The sequence below is a fragment of the Gopherus flavomarginatus genome, chromosome 8 (assembly GCF_025201925.1).
Source record: "Gopherus flavomarginatus isolate rGopFla2 chromosome 8, rGopFla2.mat.asm, whole genome shotgun sequence".
NCBI lineage: Eukaryota > Metazoa > Chordata > Testudines > Testudinidae > Gopherus > Gopherus flavomarginatus.
The window spans coordinates 98,758,762-98,781,911 of NC_066624.1; the positions used below are offsets into that span (position 1 = coordinate 98,758,762).

Here is a 23,150-nt window from a genome sequence, read left to right on the forward strand (position 1 = left end):
ATGAAACAAATACAAGGCAGAATGAGTTTCAGAAACAGAGATCTCAATTTTCAAGCTTGAGTGCATAGTTAAAGCCCCCAGTTTCAAAGGTGGGTGTCTAACTGGCAATGAGACACCGTTGGGTGTCTAAGGACCCATTTAAGAGGCTACAGGTGATGTGGACACTTAACTTAGAGCTTGTCTACATAGCAAATCACTGTGCTTTCAAGTAGCGAAGCCGCACTCTGCAGTGTAGCAGCGTCCACAGGAGATGCTACTGCATGGCAAGTTGGTGTGCTGTAGATTCACACCTTGGTTTGCTGCACAGTAACTCACGATGCAGACGAGCTCTTGGGTCCTCAAGTTTCCATCAGTTACAAATTGCTCAAAGTGCCTGTTGTGTAGCGTGAGGCTGCTGCAGACTGAGGCACGGTTGCATGGTGATGTAGTCTTTAAAACCATTCACATTTCATTTTTTGCCCCAGGCTCTAGAAAACTTTGCAACAAGTGTAAGGTAGTTAGCAGTTTACCCCATAAAGCAGCACAAAGTATTTCCGAATTGAAGCGCTTCTTGTACTTTCGGATCTCTGGCGTGTCGCTGTGAGGGCGGATATTGGTAGGGTTCACATTTACCACAGAGATTTTCCTTGCCTCATTCAGTTTGGCCTGTTCTTGTCTAAGCAGTTCACTGGTAAACAGTGCTAAAAAGAAAACATATTAGTAACAGCTTCCTCAACTCCATCACAACTGGGCGACTTTTCCAGTCTGCTTGATTCAGTAGGGAAATGTTCGTTTTATTTTCTGATTAGGGAGAAGACATTACAAATGCAACGAATGACCTGGCCTTTGATTTAACATAAATATTTGGGTGATGGATGAACACCAAAAGCTTAGGTAGCTGGTGTGCTAAGACCACAGCGTGTCATGCTCACCAAAACTGCCTCATTGTTTCCTTGAGCTCCCTTCCGGTCTGTCAGTATTCACCTGCTATTTCTTGTCTTATACTTAGATTGTGAGCTCAGTGGCACATAAACTATATTTTTGGTCTGTGTTTGAACAGTGTCTAGCACAAAGGGGTCTTGGTACAATTAAATAAATAATAATAGCAGCAACCAAACTTTCTTAACTATCCAAACCTCTACTTGAATCTGCAAAAGGGTCCTGGAAATCTCTCCCCCACTGACAGGGAGGGTGAGCACATTTTCCCTACAGTTCCTGCTTCCTTCAGACCTCTCTCATGGTATGTCATCACTTCTGGGTTTTGCACAGAAAGTGGAAGGAATAAAAAACAACCCAAAGAAGAGTTAATGAACGTTTTAAGGTTTGGGTTATGTTCTGGGTGTACACTCTGATCTCATTTAGTCCATATCCCATGTTGGGCTGCATTGCTTCCTACCTGTAGCAGATGATTCCTCATCATCATCTTCATCCTCATCAGTAGGGGAGGTCTGATACACTCTGGTATCCACAAACGGAGTGAAAGAGGCTTTGGTGCTACTTCCCATGCCATACTATAAAGCAAGAAAGAGGATGATGGCTCAGAGGAAGGGAATAATACTTAATATCAATGTTTTTGCTTCCAGTGCACAACAAACTAGGATCTTCCCAGATGGGGGACTGTTCAAAATCACTCTCTTTGCCCTGTCAGATCAGTTTTCTAGATACACTGAAAAAATCATTAATAAACATTATATAAAAAGGGTAAATTCACAGAAGTTTGCACAGTGCTTTGAAAATGAAAGGTACTACAATATGCACCATAAGTGCTAATTACTGAACACATAATGATGTGGAAGAAAAGTCTTATTGACAAAGGTTTGGGATGACCGCATCTCATGAATGGTGAATCCAGGAGTAAATTTTGCAGGACATCCCAGACAAGCACAAATGAAAATTTTAAACCACACAGACCTGCATCAGTGTGTAACTGGGACATGCCACACATTTGACAGAAAAACTATTGCAGGAATGTTTGAGAGTCTTTTAAAGCATTCCCATTGCTTTTTTTGGATGTCTATGCTTGTAAAGCTAAGATGTTTTAATTAGCATATCTTCAACCATACAGTTCTCAGAAAGAGAGAAAAATAAATAATACATTTTAGAAACCTCTGAGAATTGCCTTGGTGAGCTTTTGCAGACATAATAATGTGACACTTTGGCTATTTACTACCCTGAGATATGCCAGGGCAAAAATAGAAATATTTATCTCATTGTTAAAGTTACAAGTTCTGGCCCTCTAAATCCCGCCCTCCCCCCCTCCGCATTTCTGGTCCTGATGGGGTATTTGATATTGGACTTTAAATCTATCATTGGTCCAGGACTGAATACTGCTCATCTTGTTTGTCAAGCTACTTTAAATTCTCATATGAAAGCACATGTTTGTGGGGATGCGGAGGGTAGGAAAGGGGAGGAAATATTTGTGTGTCAGGTTGGTAGCAGAGATTTGGTGTCTTAGAAGTAGTCCCAACTGCTGGCAGAAGTGGATTAGTGGATACAGCCCAGGTGAGGTGTTCCAAGAAATGTGTTAAATGAAATTTATCATGTTGCTCTGTGATCTACCATGGTTCTGCAGTGTATCACATAGATATAACCACTTCACATGCACAATATACACTGTTATTAAATCATACCACTTAGGATTGGAGGTATTTCAATGGGCTACTTTGTTTCAAGAAGTTAACTTAAATGACTGCACAATTAAAGTGTGAGGGCCCCAAAGGTCATTTCTTAGCAAATAAAACTAAACCGGAACTTATCATAGCTGATGACAAAGCTGAGACTCTGTGATAGGAAACTGAGAGAAATTACATTGCTCTTTTTTTAAACTCATGTTTTGTTAGTGCAGGAAAATGACGCTAAGACCTTCTCCTGAACAAAATGAAATTCGTATCATGGGACTCATGGTGGCATGCTTTCTTCCCCATACTTGAGCAGCTTATTCTTCTATCATCGCATTTACTCAGGATATGCTATATTTATGACCTATATTAAACGCTGTTAAAATAGCAAGAATCAAGTGTTTCACAAGAGAAGAAACACTACTCATTTTTCCTCCTTAGCACAGATTTCTTTTAAGCCACCAAGGGCCAAAATCAAATTTGTTATCTCTGTACAGAGCCAGAGCTCAAAGCCACTGCACTGAGTAATTGCATAACACCCTGACTACAAGAAGATAAGCATACACTTTTATAAGGGTAGCTCTCTCAAAGGTAAGCATAATCTTACACTGCTCTCAAAATGCTACTTGGGTTTCAAGCAAAGATCTCCTAAGGAACGGATTAAGCTAATAAGTTTAAGAGCAAGTATTTTGTTGAAAAGAGCTCTCCTGAGTTTTTCATGATTCAGATATTTGGCTTCCAAAATCTCCCTGTGAAGGTTCGGTGAATGAAGGTCTTCTAAAAGTCTAACTCATGGAACACTCTGAAAGGCATTTGATTTAGAAACAATTCTGCTATGTCAGATTCTCCCTATTCTTTTCTGCTATTTATCACCAAGGGTATTTTATACAAAAAATATATATATAAAGGGGTAAAGGCGGTCATTATTATTAAAGTGGAAGGACTGGGAGCCAGGAGATCATGGTTCTAATTCTAGCTCAGAACTTTGGCACACTGCATAACCTCAGGGAAGTCACTTATACTCTATGTCCCAGAACGCCCTTGGGGGATCAGAATAGTGACCACAACTACCCCACAGAGGAATAGTGAATCTTCTCTTATTCAACACACTTCAAACAAACAAAGTCTGAGGATGGAAAATGCCATAAAAGCGCAAAGTAGTATCACAATGAACAAAAATCCAGTTTGAATAAACAATTCATCTGCAACAAGAACGATCAGGGGACTGGGAGGGCTGACATTAGGGAATTTGAAAAAAGCTTTATCAATAAACTTTTCAAAAGCACTTAAGTGACTCTGGAGCCAAAGTCCCATTGACAGTCAATGGGAGTAGGGACTTTGTTAGCTGCAGCCCCTTAAGTAAAGCCTGGCTAAAATACAATTAAGGAACTATTTTAACAGCCTACAAATATCTGAAGGGTGTAAACACCAAGATGGCAGAGGGATCATTTAGGATAGTACAAGGAGCTATAACTAGGGCTAAGGGGATTACATTTAGAAACAGAAAACATAGGCCTAATATCAGGAGAAACCTCCTGACAGGAAGATGTACTGTGGAATAGCCACCAAGGAAAGTAGAAGCAGCCTCCTTGCTCAAGACTTAACATTAACCAGAGAAAACACTAGAAACTGTACCTTCAGGCACATTCCTGCACTGGCAGGGAGATGGTTCAGATGAGCTAGCAATTGTTTTCAGTGCCTACCTTCCATGATTCTCCTGTTGTTTTCCCCCTACCTTTCTCCCTTATTCATAATCTTCTGTGACATCACTGTTGTCTCCATAACAACAGAATGTGATGTCAAAAATAAAGAATAATTAATTCCCATGCAGAGAATTAACAGCCTGAGATGAACTCTGCGAAAAACATACTTTCATGCAAACATATGAACAAAATATAATCCATAGATATACACACAGGCACTATTTTGTGTACACACACACACACACACATATACATGTGTGAGATAAATATACACAAGCAGAATTGTTTCTACATAAAATGTCTTTTTCAAAATTTTCCATGAAGCATCAGCAACTCTAGAAAGGAAAATTTAATACTTACAGGGATTTTTTTTCCAACTAAGGATAAGGCACTTTCAAATACATTTACAATGGATGAAATCCTCCATTCTGATGCATCAAGCTTTTTCTTTCTTTGCTCAGACTCAGCTATTCTCCATTTAAGACGCTGGCATTTTAATAACTTTCAAATCTGTTATTTAAATATTAAGACCTCATCTTCCTGCAGGTCCCATTCAACCTTTTATAAATGTCTGTCTCAGCTTCCCAAGCTGCAGTATGAGATAATACTAGGTCTCCTCCATTCTGTTTAGCCCTGACATATCACGGCTGGTTCTACCAAGCTACAGGTAGAGTAATCACTATCTGTCACTTCCGTAGCCTAGGTTCAAACCCACTCATGATTAAAATGACCAAAATAAAAAATACAAGAAAACTGATTTTTAATAGATATACCCAAAGGATTCACTTTAAACAAGCTTGGGTCATCTTACTCCCTTCCTACACAACACAGGTACATGCCACAATACTCTCTATATTATCTTTGACATTAGTCAGCATGACTGACACTGTTTCACAAGGGATGAACACACAATCTGAGTCTGCCACAGGGCAGTTAGACTACATGTGTGACGGCGTAATGTCGAAATAATTATTTCTCTGCAGGAATAGACTGCAAACACTTGGAATTCTTCTTCCCACAGCCCTCTCACTAAAGGAGAAATCCATTCCACCCATACGGAGTATTCCACACACCCCCAAAACAGGGCCAGGGCAAAGTGCTACCACATAGTTCTTGCACAGCTACTTCTCCAGCCAGTGAGTTTGTTTAGCAGCTGCAGCCCCACCATGTCATCTGTCTGAGGTGCCTGGGGCCGCTGGATCTGTATAACTTCTGCACATATACAAGGCCAGCACAGGGATCTTTGCCTGCTGCACAGGGGTATGTAGGCAGCCCTGCATGAACTCAGACAACACAGACCCCACGAAGCCCTTATGCAGAGCTTAAGTATGTACACACTTGTTCTGGGGTGACTTTCATCCTCCATTCCAAACTTCCATGCAACAAGACATCTACGCAGATTCCTGTTGTGACAGGAGGTTTCTGCTAGCAGTACTGTGAGTCATTCGGGAGTCTGAACTGAAGCCAAAACTCTCAGCTTATACCCATCCTGAGCTTGTCCAGCCCCAAAAATTCTATTTTTGAAACGTACAGGATTTTTTTGGCACATACACTATAAATGTATGTAGTTAAACACAATTCCTTCATGTTGTGTCTCCATTTTTAAGAACAGTCTGAGAATGACCTCAGAAATATTTGCTTTTATAAACAACTGACTCCTCTTGTCCTTAGAAGGAAACAGATAAAACCTTTAGGCCAAAACATGTACCATAGATCCTTACATTTTAGAAGGAATGGGATCCTTTATTCCAACCCAATTTTTAATTTATTAATATTAAAATGATCCTCAAAACAGCTGGATAATCTAAAGTGAAGAGAATAAGATGATAGGACATAGACTAAATGATCTACACAACAAAATAAAAGGTTTATTTCTTATTGGACATTCACCCACAGATTTTACTTAATACTGGGTGATGGGGGCATGCATCTGAGAGCAGAATTTGGCCCAAAGAAAAGTGTGTATGATATATAGTAAGTGACTGTGAATGGCAAGCTTTGATTCACTTTGTTTATATATAAGAACTTGAGTTTGTTAGGATTTTTGTATCCTATGCAGAAAAAAAAATCACATTTAACCACTTCACTGCCAAGCAGCTGGTATCAGAGTCACTTCACCCTGAATGGAAACACCCACAACTTGAAAGGTATGCTACATTTTTGGCCTACAGAGCTTCACAGCATCTTTCTAGTCAATCTTTTAGTTCATCTTCCCATTAGAGATGAGCCAGAGAGTAGAATCCGGGCCCCAGGGGAGTCAATGGTAAAATGATTTCAATAGGGCCAAGATCTCACCCCAAGTTGTTAAGTTGAGACCCACATCTGGACTTTCACAAACTTCTGGGATGTTTGGTTCAAGCCCCATATCATTAAACATTGACATCAACTGCTGGGTTTGAAATGAGCCCCAGTGCAAATTTCCGCCATTAAAACATAACGATTTACCTATTACTAAGTGGAGTCAATGTTACTTCAACTACGTTCATAATCATAGTCCTGGACTGGAAACAAAGAGAGAGGTGAGCAGAGATGACTGGAGGAAAACACTGAGAAAGCCCCTTCCTCAGAGGATGTTAATTCTTGTTCAAAGCAATGCGAAGGAAGAGGAATAGCCATGTAACAAAGAGGCCCCACCACCTACTTCAGCCACTGAGTCCATGTCTTGCGCATGTGTGGAGACTCGCCCCAGGGCCTCAGTCGGTGTGCCTGCAGGTGAGTGGCTTTGCTGCACCAGATCAGGGAGATTGATGTGCCCAGCAAAGCCATTGCTGGCTGCATGGCTAGAACGCTTTTTTTCACCAGTGGTCTGCAGAGACACAAGGTACAAGGAAGAGGAGAGGGAAAAAACAAATAGATCTAATGCAGTAACCCAGGTATCAAAGCAAGCACAGAACAAGAGCCCTCACTGCCATATTCACCCCATGCAAATCTGGCAGACAGCAAAATATAAAACAGGAGGAAGAGAGAATTAATCACAAAGTAACTTCAGAAGCAATTAGCCATGTTACACCAACAGGAGATGTCTGATGATGATGATGATTTTGAATCAACCTTTTTGTAACAAAGTAACCATGGACCAAATTCTCACTTTGGGCATGCAGGTGCAAATCCCCCTGGGTCCAATGGTACACCCAAGTCAGTCTGTGAGAAGGCCAAGGCCCATTGACTTCCATGATATCTGGGCTTGTATGGTGGAGGGCAGATTTGGTCCCTCTGCCTTTTAAAAGCTACAGTGATAAGGGGTCTGATTGCAGGCTTCCCACAATCGCTAATACAGCTCCAAAAGCATGCTTCTGGAGTACAAAACATCAGTGAATAGCATCAACGTTTCCCTTCCACAGAATAACAGATCTATTCTTGTCTTGCTATGCACACAAAGCTCCCATTAGTGTCAACAAGGGTTACACGCCTCTGTGGAGAGGAGAAAAACCTACTCCAGATACATTTTTAGGTAAGTGCTCTAATCCAAGAAAGTCTTACTTAATTTTCTCCTTTCTTATAGGCCCACTAGCAACCAACAAAGCATATCTTCTCTCTAGACTGCACAAGTCATGTGTGATACCTGTTTGGAGAATCAGGAGTCTAGCAGAACTCACAGACAGGGCACTACAATTCCAACTGACTGCTACTAATATCAGGAGTTGTGGTATGCAGCCACAGATGACATAGCCCTGATCCTTGCAGCTGCCAAATTCTCAGGTTAGTCAAGTACCAAAGACAGAGGAAGGAAGAAATGATTTACCTGAAACTGCTGTGGGGCTCATCAATGTTTAGAATTCAAGGTCAGTCTCCATTTCTCCATGACATAACTGAGTCTGCCAAGTAACTGTCTATATTAGACATCTTTGCAGACAAGGGCCCTGTTTCTTTCAAACAAGCAACCACCCTCTCTAGCATGTGTTTTTCCCATGCAGACAGGTCTTGTTATGGAAGTGCTCCCTCATTGCTATTTTTATTAGTAATCACATCTGCAGCCTATCAATTTCTGTAGCTAAGGAGATGTGGCCATCTGAAGTGTTTGCAAAGACCCCTCAAAACATAATCTGACTAGGGTAACAAGTGCTGCTGCTAAGTGTGATAACCATTTGCTTTATGCAGCGTTGTTTGTCCCAGGATATTAGAGAGACAAGGTGGGTGAGGTAATATCTTTAATTGGACCAACTTCTGCTGGTGAGAGAGACAAGCTTTCAAGCTATGCAGAGCTCATCTTCAGGTCTGGGAAAAAACCTAACAATGTCACAGCTAAATACAAGATCGAACAGATCGTTTAGCATAAACAGTTAGCTTATGGGCTAAAGGACATGTCCTTTGATTACTGAACACCTTTCACCGTAAAGCTGGGCACTGTTCTTGTGCATGGAAGAGGGCAGAAAAGCCCTGATCATACAAGTCAACAAGAGTCTTTCCATTGACTTCATTGGGCTTTGGATAAGGTCCTAAGAGAACAACAGAAGATTTGTATATGACACTATATTTTCTATTATCAGTTTGATTTTTCAGCTGCCTTTTAGTTTTAAAGTCCTTATCTGACACCAGTGCTCTCATTTGGTATTGTTTGCACAGAGCAAGTTTTACACTAGCAATGCTTAATACTAGCATTTCAAAAGCGGCTGGTCAATCATAGTTGTGGCTTGTACTTGTATTGAATTTAATTAACTTCACTGGCATCACTATGCTTCAAGAATCTCTGTACAAACCAGGCTGAGGGGAAGCAATGGATTAGATGGGGTTTATACGATGTGCTCATTTTGCATTGAATCCATTTCTGATTCTGCGGCAGGACAAAGTTCAAGTTGTGAGGCTTTTTCTGCTGTCTCCTTTCTTTCTTCTGGAGTTGCATGGGATTTCTCACCCTCGCTTTGGGTCCCAGTGAGAAGTCTTTGGCTATTTTGAAAGGAGAGCAAATAGCTCTCTCACCTTTCTTTGTATATTCTTCCTGCAAATGGCTACTTCCAGCTGGCATGTGTTTGGCTGGTGGAGAGTTTGGGACCACCGCGCTGCCCTCCTCTCCCCATCCCTGCCATGGCCTGGAGTAATATTTTGACAAGGGCAAACAGCTACATTATCTACTGCTGGAGGGCAAGTGCCTGTTCATAGGTCACCTAGGCTAGCCCTTGGAAAGATTTATTTTTCCCCAAAGGAAAAAAGAATTGATATAGTAATAAATCATCATTCTGCTCTAAGAACACTGGGGACTGTGAGTAGGCACCTTTTTTATCTACTATAAAACCAAAGACCTCCCACACTATGTAAAGTCCAAACTCTCATCCCTCCTGGGGTTTGGCTTTATTTCTAAACAATCAGATATCACAGACCAGCTCAAACCTACTCCACAGGGTTGGCAGCTCCTAAGGTTCTTCCCTCAGGACTGCCCACCCCACATCCTAGATCCTTTCCTTCTAGGCAGCTATTCTCAACTTCTTTATGTTCAGGCAGGGTGAGGAGTCACTGGCTGCACTGACTCAGCCAAATCCCTCCCCCAACAAGATCAATACCTGCCAACAGAGTGGGGCTTTTCAGGAAAATATCACCTGCCTGTTTCAGGAAAATCTGCAGCATGATAAAGAACCACAACAGAAAAAGAATCTGAGGCTTCTCCACGTGCAATTTTTTTTAATGTGCCTTCCTCAGTCTTGCTCTTTTATCACAATGCAGTTGAAATCAAAGTAGTCTCTCTCTAAATCATCCTTGTTTACATACTGCACTCCTCATCAGGATACCCACATGAGGATCAAGAATGGTGGAATAGAAGCCAAATAGAAATGAACTGGGGAGATTTGATGAATGTGGTGGACCAAGATTTCAAACTGGAAAGGCCAAAAATGTACCCAAAATATTCTGTGGGATGACCACAGCTTTACTTCAGCAATTCCTTAAAACCAGAAGTCAAGTTTATTGTGACCTTTGGAGACATGCCTGATGTCCAGCCAGGAGACTTCTCCCCTTTGCATTCCATCATCTTCATAAATGCAATTATTGACATTATGTTCTAGGTTTTTTGGTCCTTCTTGTACAGGAGCCAAGATATTGCAATTAGAGTGCTCAGATAAGAAGTTATAATTACACTAAATCAATTGAATGTCTTTGGCAGATGGCTAAGTGGAGGTGGGGAGGGGTTGAAAAATGGTGAAGAGAAAGGGAAACTTTGGGCCAGATTCCAATCTCCAACAATGGTGTAAATTGAGAGCAACCCTTCTGGCTTGGATTTCCTCTGGTTTTACAGCAGAGTAAATTAGAGCAAATCCCATCCCATTCTTCTAGTATTACTATTCACTGCTGTTTGTCATTGTGAGAATCATTTGTTTGTCATATTTGTTTATACAATATAATTATATTACTGAGCCATTAATGAGCACAATTTAATCAATCATTTTCTGTTTAGAATATACAGTATAATTATTTTTCATGCTTACGAAGACAAAACCTCCTGAAAATGTTCCATAGAAACTCTTATCTCTGACTTACCTCCCTTACCATTAAAGTCCCTTCCCTTGAAATACTGCTAAATGTATCTGCATTGGATGTTTCTAGACCATGGGATGCCACCATTCCTAGGTTGTATGGCTCATTGCTTCCAGGAACTCCTGTTGGTCTAGTGGTAAAATGGAAAAAACATTAGTGTTGCAAATTTCTGTTATTAATGAAGAAAAATGTATTAATTCTTCTGCATCTCATTTCAAGATAGAATGTGACTGGGTGTACCACAAAGGACCTAAGGGTATGTCTACACGGCACACTAAGCCCTGGGACCCCATGAGCGGGGAGGGTCCCCAACCGCAAATGTCAACACAGTAATTTTTAGCCCTGCCGCCCAAATCCCACAAGCCCAAGCCAGCTGACCTGTGCCAGCCACAACAATTCTGGGGGTCTTTTATTCCACTGTAGACATACCCTGTGAGACCTGGGCTTGTGGACTCAGTGTTTCCAAGCCAGTGCTTGAGCATCCACACTGCATGGTAAACCTGAGTTTATGATTGCTGGACCCAGATCTCACAGCCATGCTAACATGTGCATACTGCACTATAAAGCCCTTCTGACTCAGGGTTGCAGCTTGACCTACATCCACATTGTAAATGACCAGGCTTGCACTTGAGTCAAGGTGGGACTCGGACTCTGACTCATCCCCCTAGCCGGGTCCTAGGACTCAGGTCTTGAGCATTTGCTGATCTGGGTGAGACTGATTTTCTGTGAACAGAATGAGAACTTAGGCTCAAATCTGAGTCAGAGCCCAGGCTTAGTATGCAGTGTAGACAATCTTATTACTATTTTGGCACTACGAGTAAGGATCAGGTTGTGGTGAATTTTCACTGCTTTCTCTTTATAGGGTGTCATTCATGTCTTGACTATTGTAATCTTGCTCATTCTATTCCTGTATGCACGTGCACCTGATTGTAAGAGCAAAGAAAGTCTAACCATCTACTTGGAGGCTAATACAAAGAGTTTTATGACCAAGCAGTATAAATGCTATCTCCACAGAGAAAATCATTCAGTTTTCACAAATACAAGTAAAAGGGCAAGAGACAGAGGGTGGATTCTCTAGTCTGTTAAAGCCACTTTGCATCATGCAATTGGCGTAAAGTGGCCAGAGATAGCCAGTGAAGAATTTGCCCTATGTAGAGGTGGAAGCAGAGAGGGCATGTCAGGGATATTCTAGAGACAGTGTGGTGGAGCAGAGCTCCACCATGCCTGATCCTCCACTGGCATAAGGTGCCTTACCTATTGTGTGAAATAGGAGTATATTGCATTCATGCTTTAAGCTGGTCCCCACATAACATACTGTAGTGTGCATATATATATATAAAGGGCTCCCCCTGCCTATATCTTTATGGTATTACAAAGTGCTCTCATGACTTGATTGGACAGCACCAAACCCTGCAAGCCACAAGTAGTGTTCTCCTGGTATCATCAAAACAAAAAAAGGGAAGTATGCTATAAATAGAGTGACAAGGTCTTATAGATATATTATAAACAAAGCATGATCGTTTAAGATGTGTTTTAATACATATTTAACACATACCATTTCCCTCATGGTATGCATTAGAATTAGAGAGGTTGGACTTAGTTTGTCGCGGTGCTGAGTAAGTACAGATATGTTAAACCAGAGGTTGCATTTCATTCATCATCACATTCAGTCCTGGAGTGCTCATGGCTTGATCCTGCATGGTGCTGAGTGCTGTCAATTCTTACTGATATAGTGGGGCCACACAAAAATTCAACTGAACTCAGAGGTCAACGGCAAACCAAGCAAGGATTAACCAGGTCTATCTATATTAAATAACATGTCAACAGCTGTTTTGAAGTTGTTGATAAGTCCTGCATTGAGAATGCTTTCATTGGGTGTTTTCAATCAACACAAAGCAGTCTATTTTTAAATGCATTATTCAGGTGCACACCTCCTTCTCAATGGCTACTATTGACAAACAGGCCACTTTGGGCAGCACCCATAAAAACGTGCATGCACCAATGCACGTGCAAAGTCCCACCTTTTGTCCACAGAACATTGCTTATGTCGTGTGTGTGTACCCGTTTGTGTCCAAGCACTGTAAGTGTGCCCGAATGTTTATTGGCACATGTGGTCATGATGTTTAGACTCTGAATCACATTCACAACTGGTATCAGCAGGTGCAAATGGAGTTATCCCACCTGTGAATTTGATGCTTTATCTGTAATTTGCCCTGTCATGTATATTGCAATCACTGTGGGAACATCTTCCCTGCAGTTAACTCATGCTCCTATTCAGGTGTCGCCCCTAACCTCCCTCCCAAGTTTGGCAGTGCTGTAAGCCTGGTTGAGTTGTGGGTTAGAGTTTGGGTGATACTTTCACTTGGGCTGGTAACTCACCCATTACGGATATAGGTTAAATCACTTAAGTGCTGATAGTCTCTAATACCTTCCCACAATTCCTCCTCTCATCCCGTATGCCCAGGGGAAACAAGTTTTCCCACAATTCATTGGGAAAGAATCAGAGTGGCTCATCTTACAGCAGCACATAAACCACGATATACACCCCCAGAAGTCCTGGCAACACACACAGCCTGAGTGAAGACACAGTAACTCAAGTGTGGCTTTGCAGTGTGGCTACTCATACCTGGGTTAGACTAATCTGGGTCCTGACCACTTGCATTAACTCTGTAGTGAGGACATACCGTTTGGAGCTACAGGGAACATCCTGAGCTAATCTCATAACACTGCAATACCCAAGTACAACAAGTGACTTGCAAAGGGATCACAACCATAATGCTGTAGTACATGGATTTTAAGTCTGTAACTCCCCCTGTTTATTTCATTCTTTCCATGCCAGTGATGGTCTATGGTTAAGGCAGTGAACTGGGTCCCAGGAGAGCTGTGGTCTAATCCTGGCTCCACCACAGGATTCTTGTGTGACCTTGGACTGATCACTGAAGGCCAGATCCTTGGGTAGTTGAAATCAGCATAGCTCCACTGAAGTCAATTTATGCTAGCTGAAGATGTGGCCCTTCCTCTTTCTGTGCCTCAAATCCCCATTTGTTAAACAGGGTTCAAAATAATTGGCTACCTCAGAGGCGATTGTGCAGATAAATTCATAAATTGTTGGGGCTCAGATACTATGATCAGGGCCACAGAACAGCTGATAAAGATAGAATGAGAACTGAGGGAGTGCCAGGCCTCACAGGGGGCCCTCAAGCATTGTTCTGTTGTGGTTTTGGAAGATGACAAGCATGTACTGTTACTATAGCAACTACAGTAGGCCTGATCTGGCTTTCACTGAACTCAGTGGGAGTTCTGCTGCTGAGTTCAATGGGAGTAGGATCAGGCCCATTAATTTAAGTGCAATGCTGAGAATTTGATCTCTCCCAGTAAATAACTTTCCAATTGGGCTTATGAAATACTGATTTTCAGAGTCAATGAATCATCCAAAGTTGTGAGTGTGCTCCCGGACCACTCACTGAACTCAGAAAGATGGAATACTGGCACCACCACACCAGAAGCAATAGGAATAGGAAGGTCAGTGCAATATTACATGGTTCTCAAACTCTTCCACAATGCAGACCGCATCTTAGCAGAGAGTGTCCTATGGTCCTCTCTCTTCCCATTCACGACTGCACTGTGGCAATTATAATGACTGCAATTGCCTACACGAAAAGTAAAATCAATGAAGCATTGATGTATTTTTAACTTAAAATTCTTGGTGAAGAGCCTAGACAGTGAAGCACATGGCAGCAAGAAGGAGGAGCTAGCCCATGTGACCTGCCAACTCTCCAAAGACTACCAGCAGGGGCCAGTGGACTGTCAGTGGCCCATAGACCAGTTTGGGAACTGTTGTGCATCAAGGTAAAATTATGATTTCCTGAGGAGAAAAACATTTTGCAATTTCACAGCCTTGCCCTTAAATAATTGGTCTCTTACATAAGTCTTGGGATGTCACTGACAGCCACTGTCCCATCGTGTGTTTCACTTTCACCATCCTCCTCTTCCTCTTCACTGCTTTCTGATTCCTCACTGGAGGAAGAGTAGTCAGTCACCTTTTTCAGAGGGCGATTGGTCTCTTCGATACGCAGTTCCCTCAACTCTTTGGCTAACGCAGTCAGGTCCTAAGGGGAGGCAAAAAAAATTAAAAGCCAACGTGAATTGTATTTAAAGCAAGAAAAGTGTCTCACATATCTCTTTGAAAGCCAAGGCTACAGCACGAGCAACACGAAATAGCGTAACAGAATTATTACAAACATCAAACAAACATAAAACAATGTTTGTAACGTGTAGCATTTTTTAAACAAAATGAAACTGACTTTATGCTTGTTGAAAATCAATAGCCAACCTATTTTTTAATATGTTTGTATGTATATATGTGTGTGTGTGTACATATATAAACACATATGTATATACACGTCAAAATTATATTTGTTGAAAAGGTGATGTTCAGTCACCATCATAGTAAACTGGAAAACAATGTTATTTCAAAGGGAGAGTGTTGCAGGAGAAATTCTCCAAACCTGTCTTCTTCTGAGCCTCTCAAAGACACATCATAATGGTATTTGCTCTGTTATAAATCTCATTGGAAAGAAAGCAATGGCCACATTTCCGACAGAATGGTGCAATCCCCAAGGCTCAATTATCAGTCTGAGCTGGCAGGAAGTTGCCAGGAAGCAGTGACACGGCATCAGAGTCAAACTGCTCAGCTCACTGCAACACCAAGTTTGATGAAGTTTTTGAGTCATGGCTCTGAGTCAACCACAACAATTAAAAAAAAAGCCCTCGGCAGAAATAGCTTAAACTCTTTATGCAATACTATACCTCCTAGCCTGAAAATTAAGGAAAAGATGAAAAAGAAGTAGAAGTCATAAAAAAATAAAATAAATAAAAGAGTCATTTTTCAGTTTACCATGACTTTGATGAAACCTTAGACCTGACAGTTATATAAAATAGACAGTTACTTAAGTACAAGGGACATTGCAGGCACCGTGTAGAAAATAGACTTTTTATTATCTTACATGCTTTTATAGCAATGCAGGGGGAAGCAGTAGGGCAAAAAAAAAAGTATGAGAGCTCTAATTAGAATGGGTTAGAGTACTCTATTGCACAAAGCATGCACATGACAAACAACGCATTGCAATTGTCAGTCTTACCATTTCTCCCTATATTAGTGACCGATGTAGCCATCAATGCATTCGGTCAGAGATAAAGGATTAGGGAGAAAGAAACTCATTGAAAAATACTAAATTCCACAATTTTCTTATGGCCATATTCTCTCTCTACTGCATTCCACAAATTTCCAGTATACTGTTCCAGCAGAGTGACTAGGATAACAATATTAATTAAAATTGTACAGAGAGGTCTTAAAATTTACCCCTTGGCAGCAGAGGAAAAAAATACGAAAAACATGTATAATTGAGACTGAAAACTTAACTTATTTTTTAACAGAGAAACTGTAATATTTTGCAGAGCAAATTTTACTTTAGTTGTTTGTTATTCCTGGCTTAAGGACTTAATAAACTCTTTGGGCATTATTTGGATTAGAAACTCAAAATGAAGCCCTCACAGCATTAAGTGAAATAAGTAATCATTCATCCCCAATTCCACACAGATCAACTAAAATGCTTTATTGACATTTAAATTTGCCCTAAAGTCAGACTTAACTGGTGCCTGTTGCAATGAGAAACCATCAGAAACTATCAATCATTTGAAGGGTAAAAAAAACCCAGCATGACTGTTTCACACTTCAGAGGCGATTTTTGTTAATATCATGGTTTTATCTCAGTAATCTTTATCTCAGTGCAATGACTTAATATGGGGACATCCCTACATGGTGCTCCCACTTACAGCCTGTTGACTAGCAGCTATAACCCCTTTGATTTACTCCCATGCAACGATACCAAATTCATTTGAGGTCAGTGTAACCAAGTTTAGATTTTGGCAGTTCCTATAGATACACTTCTGGTTTCTGCGGCAGTAAAACATCCACTTCTGCGAAGGGCTTTTTCCTCTCACAATTTTCTGTGCCTCGCCATCATTAAGCACATGCAACATGGCCACAGAAGAAACGTGAGAATCATTTTTTAGGTCAGTGTATTATTGACATACATCATCTCATCCACGCTTTGAGAAATAGATAAGAACATATTCCATATTAAAGAGCATGGTTAGGGGTTCATAACTGAAAATAGAGGGCCAGATTCTAAGCCCATTAAAGTCAATGAAAAGATTCACCGAGTTCAGTGGGCTTTGTCCAGGTCCCATAAATACCAATAAAGTAAAATAAAATGAAAATTCAGGTTCTGTTTTACAGGAAATAATACCTTGCTTGTCTATAGTGCTTTCTCATGTATACATCTCCACGCACTTTTACAAAGGAGATGCGTCATTATCCCCATTTTAAAGATAGGAAAACTGAGGCACAGAGAGGGAAAGTGACTTGCCCAAGGTCACCCAGCAGGCTAGTGGCAGAGTTGGGAATAGAACCAAGGTCTCCTGAATTCCAGTCTAATGTTCTATCCATTAGGCAACACTGCTTCAGATATGCTACATTTCTCACAAAAACAAAATGTTGCCTGTTCCTTAAGAAAGGATCTTTATTATGACTAAAGAGAGAATATGGTATTTAAGTGGTGACTGAAATATAGTCAAATCCATAATCATGATGACTAATTAAACAAACAGCTTCTATGGCTTACTTGTTTGGTTTTCCTAAACTGATGAAATAAGAGTAGATGAAGATTTGAACTATCTAAAGACGTTTTCAGTCTATAGTCAAAAACCTACTCATTTAATAATCACTTTTCATCGAACTGGTTAGATTTCCCCAATATTTTTACATCAGTATAAAAGAAAACTGCAACACAGCACCTCTTTTAAAGTTGTAATTCTCCCTACCATATAGGACTAGCACCAATTATTTCCAAGTATCAAGAGACCAGATAAAAACTGGCCTCTATTTTCATACCTGCAATTTCCAAGCAAAGGTAACTGTGCATATTAAATTGCATCCACATTGTCTCTGCCCACAAACTGCAGCAACCAAGAGATTTAAATCTGAGCACAGAACTCTGATTTCTTAGGGCCATCCGACCATCCTTGAAGACACTGAACAGTAACTTATTCTATTATTAAATTAATCAGATTGCTCCCAGGGTAAGGTACAACCTCAAGTAATAGTGGCAGAACCTAGTGCTTAGAAAACAAGCATGTAACATCGCTCAATGTTAGAAAAGTCTGGGAGTGTTAAAATCCTTCAGCCAGACACAAAGAGTTGATTCACATAAATATATTATCAGTCTGCCATAGCCATCATCAACAGATAGTTAACAAGTATTGTTTAATACCAGCTTAATTAGTTTTTAATATCCAATTTTGAAATTGCAGTAGCAATAATACTCTCAGTGTCAGACAATACCATGAGATAATCAATATTTTCCAGTTTAGGCTCTGCCGTGGGGTGGTTAATTCTTTGATGCTCTCATTTTCTCTAGATAATCACTTTATAAGGTTTTACTGATTCATTGCCTCAGTCTTGGACCAATCCCTCTCCCTCACCCCATTCAACAACTAGAAAGGAAGTGCTCTTAGCACCAAATACATGTTTGAAATGTTATTACTGAAGGTGGCATAACATCTGAGATAGCACTATCAGGGCAGTTAAATTGCTCTTAATTGCAAAGAGTTCTTTAGATTTAATATTTTCTGGAAACAGGTCAGTTCAGTTTCCAGAATCACAAAGCTCATTTAGACCTCATTTTACATTAATGTTGCCCCTATCTGGATACTGATTGAAGTGTTTTCATTAGCAAGCTCTCTCCTTAAGCAAAATGCAGTGCTCTTGTTCAGTCTAAGAGAACTAACTAGCTGTTTTCTTTTTTATTTCTTCTACTTTTTATAGTTAATCATTTTAGAAAGGGGTCACTTACCACTGTACGTAGAAATGCAAGTTATCAGTGCAGTTAACAACAGAGGTTAGTGCATGTTCAAATATTTGTAAGACACATCATAAATACTAGATCAGAAATGTACTACTGACAATACAGTCTTTTCTGTGTACATATTTAAGACTTCAACATTGTTAGACGTACAAATCTGTTTTAATAATATTTACATATGGTAAGAAGCGTAAAATTCATATAACTTAATTTTTGTGTTTAAAAATATGAATGGGCAGTAAGACTGGCACTGCCAAGCCACAATCAGTGTACCAACACTAGCTTTGAGCCTTCTAGATTCAACCCAGTTATCTGAATGCAATTGCACTGTGGTTACTGGTGAAGTGGTGGATAGGTTTGGAAGCCAACATAAAATCTGTTATTAAATATGAAGATAGACACAGCTCAGGTGAACCCAGATCTCATCAGCTATATTAGTGAAATCCACGTGCAGAACCTGGCAAGAAGCAGCCACCTCGGAAACCAGCTCTGAAAATTTGCTGCATTTGCCTGACAACATTGCGTAACTTTGGGCCCGATCCTGCTGGGTGCTGAGTGCCTTCAACTCCCACCAAAGTGAAGGAGAGTTGAATACACTTAGGCCCTCACAAGAGAATTGCTCAGCAACATGGCAGGATTGGGCCTTTTATTAGCATTATTTAGTATAAATTCACTCCTGCTCTGATGTATTAACTAGAAATATTTTGTGGCATCATAATTACAACTGCATTAAGTGACATCTGTATGTCAAAAAAGGTGCTACCATGACTGTCCTAGCCGATGAGATTTCATTAGTCACAGGAGGGACAGTGACTATGCAGTCTTCAACCTATACTGCCCACTTATGTACTCTAATCTTATTCTGCATGGAGCTCCTCTAGGGAGTGCAAGAGAATATCCCAGAATCCACATCCATTAACTCCTTGCTCTTTTCATTCAGGCTGCCAACAAATTGTGGCAATGTTTGGTAAAGTCTTCATCACTCAGAATCAGACAGAGAGAATCAAATCATTGCTCAGGGGCAAAGGACTCCATATTCCACGGTCACTTCTGAAATATCTGAACTCCATGCCTACTAACCGTTTTCTAAAGAAGTGCCAGGTTTTTTGGTCCTAAAATGAACCCAGGGGAGTTTACACTACCAATAAAATACAAATGGTTTTCCATTTAGCAAGTGTGTTTTAACACGTCACCACCAAATTCACATTATAAACATTGATTTTTTTTTAACTTTGATATTTTTAAAACAAAAATATCTCCCCATGGGAGAAGAAAGGATACTAGGTTAGATGGACCATTGGTCTCAGCCAGTATGGCCATTCTTATGTTCTAAAATGAGGTTCTCTGAACTGCTATTAAAGGATGAAACTCTGAGATCCTCACCCACATCGAGTAGCAGCTTTGCTCTGTTTACAGTCCCACTGAAATCAGTGGGGGTACCAGTAGAGTAAGGTACTACTCAGCATGAGCAAAGTCACTGGAATCTGGCTCTGTTTTCTCCCCTTAAGGGCTAATTTGGCACTTTGTCTATACTTGAGATTAGACCCAATGGCAGCCAATGGTATAGCTGCAATCGGTATAGCTGCGCTTGTGTAAACCCCACACGTAGGCAAGAAAACCAGCGATTTGGATCAGTTGTGCTTACCTGAAGCAGGGCAAGCTCAAGTAGTGTAAGTCTTTGCTTTCCTTGTCTGCACTTAGGGTTCTGCCATTCATCAGTGCAAACCTCAAGTATATTCAAGGCCTTAAAAGGTATAGGGTCAGATTCTTAGCTGGTGTAAATCAGCACAGCTCTGCTAACTACAATGCCAATTTGTACCAGCTGAGAATCTGGCTCATAATATTATAAGTTATTTCACCTGCGATTAACCAGCTCCCTAAAGTTACCATGTGACAGCCAGAGCAATGCAATCTCAGAGCATCAGCCCTGACACACGCTGTCAAAAAGAATGATTGTTTTGGGACATAGCTTCATTTGAAAAGCGGGAAATTCTGCTCTTAGCTAAATTTGTGCTTCCCACTGAAACCAAAGGCGTCACATCGGGTGTAACAGAGCAGAATCTGGCCTTTGCTGCAAACCATTAAGACAGCCCTTGTCAGGGTAAGAAAGTTCCAGTCTCAGTTTATTCCCTATAAAATCCACAGAACACTGATAAAGTGATTTGTTCTGCTCATGAAGGTTCACAGTACAGCAGTTCTTGGTTTGGCCTTTGTGCAAGTGGTCTGCAAATGGATTTTGTGAAGCCAAATATACTGAGCAAAATGTATTAACAGATCAATCCCTCCCGCCCCCTTAGATTAGCTCACTGTATCTAAATACCATCTTCCAGATCTGAAATCTGAACCATGCTAGCATTGCCACCTTTTTAAATGTCAGCACGAAGAAAACATGGTTTGATATTAAGCTCTAACTAGTCAACCTTGCAAAGGCATGACCAACTAAGAAAATATATCACTAACCTCATCTATAGCTTTCTTATAGCTCTGGGAGTAAGGGAAGATTAATCAGCGTCAGAGGAAACAGATCGGGACGGGAAAAAGCCAGAGGAAGGGCAAGCAGGTTAGAAATAAAATTAGAATTGTTAGCGCAACGCTGTGAAGTGCAAAGAAAAACAACATCAACAAAACATTAATACACATTAAAAGAGAGAAACAGTGGAAATCCATTTGGTTATCGAGTTCAGCGCACTCTGCAGTTTTAAAATACAAACATCAGACATAACATTAAACCAGAGACTTTGGAAGGGTTTTTCATGGGCCTTTGCCAAAAAAGTAATAAAATAAAAGTGCACAGAAATTACTGCCAGTTTTTTCTTAAACTGGGGTGACTAGCAACGGCTGGGTACCAAGCCTTTGAATGCAGCACCACCGCTTCTGCAATGTTGGTCTAGAAATCACCCTACGATAACACAATGCCAAAGTGTGCTATATGCAAAACCTGGCCCCGATCCATCAAAGCGTAAAATTAAGCTATGCTGAAGTTCTTCTCTTGCCTGGGGCTGTTGTAAAACATGCAATCTCTATGCATTAATATATCCCATGGACTCTTGCTATATTGCAGATTTAGAGCCTTAAAACTGGCGATAGGACTGCGTTTGCCTCTTTCTATGGGTTCCAAGGCTGCATGATTGCCATTAATAAAAACATGGCAAATGCCACCGAGGCATAATTTAAGACTCACAGCAGGTCGGCTTGGTCGCGTCACATCCCTGCTGTCCTCCTGTTTCATCTTAGATAGCTCATGAGAGAGCACAGGGGACCCTTCAGGTCTGGCATTTCCTGGGCAAAAACAAATCACTGTTGTTAGTGGGAGATCACAGACTTTCACCAGGCAGCAGAATATGCAGAATGACGTTGTGCACCTTTGCACAATGGCACCTCTGAGAAACCCAGTGGCTCCGTATTCATTTCAGGATCCAGTTCAAAATGATCCTCCATGGTTTTAAAAACACATAATCCAGTCACAGGTTCTCTGCCTCCCTGTCTGATCCCTCTGCTTGTCCAAGAAACAAACCATCAAACATCAAACAGCACTCTGCACTTCTAGAGCCCCTTCTATCTCACCTCGCTCACTGGTGAAGAGAGAGAAAGAGTGAGCAAGCTGCACGGTCCTGTGGTAGTGAGCCTGTAAAGAATGGAGACAGCCCATGGCAGGTCTCCTTTGGTGGTGACTTGTACCTTCTGGGATGCAGGGAGAGCGCGCGCGAGAGAGAACGAGTAGTACCTGTGCTCCTGAGCTCACAAACTGAGGTGGTCCCTGGCTCTTGCAGTACTCTTACATATGGGTCATGGACAGCCTGGCCCTGGGTGACTTGCCCGAGGCCATAGAGTGACACTGGCAAAGTCAGAAAAGGTCCTCCCAGAGCCATGGTTTTATCATAACTCTATGTAGCCTAGCATTGTCACGCCAAACTATCTTGCCATGGTTTTCACCCCTGCAGCATCTGTTGCCTCTTGTTTGGAAAATCCTTTCTTGTTTCTCTCTACCTCATCTACCGCTTAACTGAAACCAGCTCAAATCCTCTCTCCCTCGGCCATCGCATTATTTAATTTGTAATTGTATTACGGGACTCTGTAAAGCCTGTTGCCATGCAGTTTATTTGAAACGGGCTCTCCATGATATAGCTCTATTGCATTGTCCTCTCTCAGTGTAGCAAGAGAATTTATAACTAAATCTAATCCCCATATATGGCACACTCAACATTCTTGTCCTTTTTCTATTAAAGAAACATTCACTCTGCAGAGGAGCTGGGCATATGATAAATTAGAATCATGTGTTATCTGATATAGCAAGGAGGTTATTACTCATAGAATTCCTCATTAACTAAAAACCAAAAATAGAACAACTGCTGATAAATTACTTTTATTGACTACCTAGAGGAGCGATTATTTTAACAAGAGACATGCCAATTTACAGTCAAGGTGGGTGAGGTAATGTCTTTTCTTGGATCAACTTCTGTGGG

At 40.9% G+C, this 23,150-nt stretch overlaps 1 protein-coding gene across 7 annotated transcripts in view; it reads right to left on the reverse strand.

Annotated features, from left to right (window-relative positions):
* Positions 1 to 23,150, reverse strand: part of TNIK (TRAF2 and NCK interacting kinase) — a 316,611-nt gene that overhangs the window by 17,130 nt on the left and 276,331 nt on the right. For 5 of the 7 annotated variants that reach the window (XM_050965788.1, XM_050965792.1, XM_050965790.1 and 2 more), the window contains 6 exons: positions 21,869 to 21,966; positions 14,687 to 14,871; positions 10,766 to 10,892; positions 6,942 to 7,106; positions 1,376 to 1,490; positions 510 to 680 (listed from right to left, as the gene is read on the reverse strand). In XM_050965788.1, the coding sequence (XP_050821745.1) occupies positions 510 to 680; positions 1,376 to 1,490; positions 6,942 to 7,106; positions 10,766 to 10,892; positions 14,687 to 14,871; positions 21,869 to 21,966 (861 nt within the window). The remainder of the gene's footprint in view (positions 1 to 509; positions 681 to 1,375; positions 1,491 to 6,941; positions 7,107 to 10,765; positions 10,893 to 14,686; positions 14,872 to 21,868; positions 21,967 to 23,150) is intronic. The other 2 variants (XM_050965789.1, XM_050965791.1) reach the window with 2 other exon arrangements.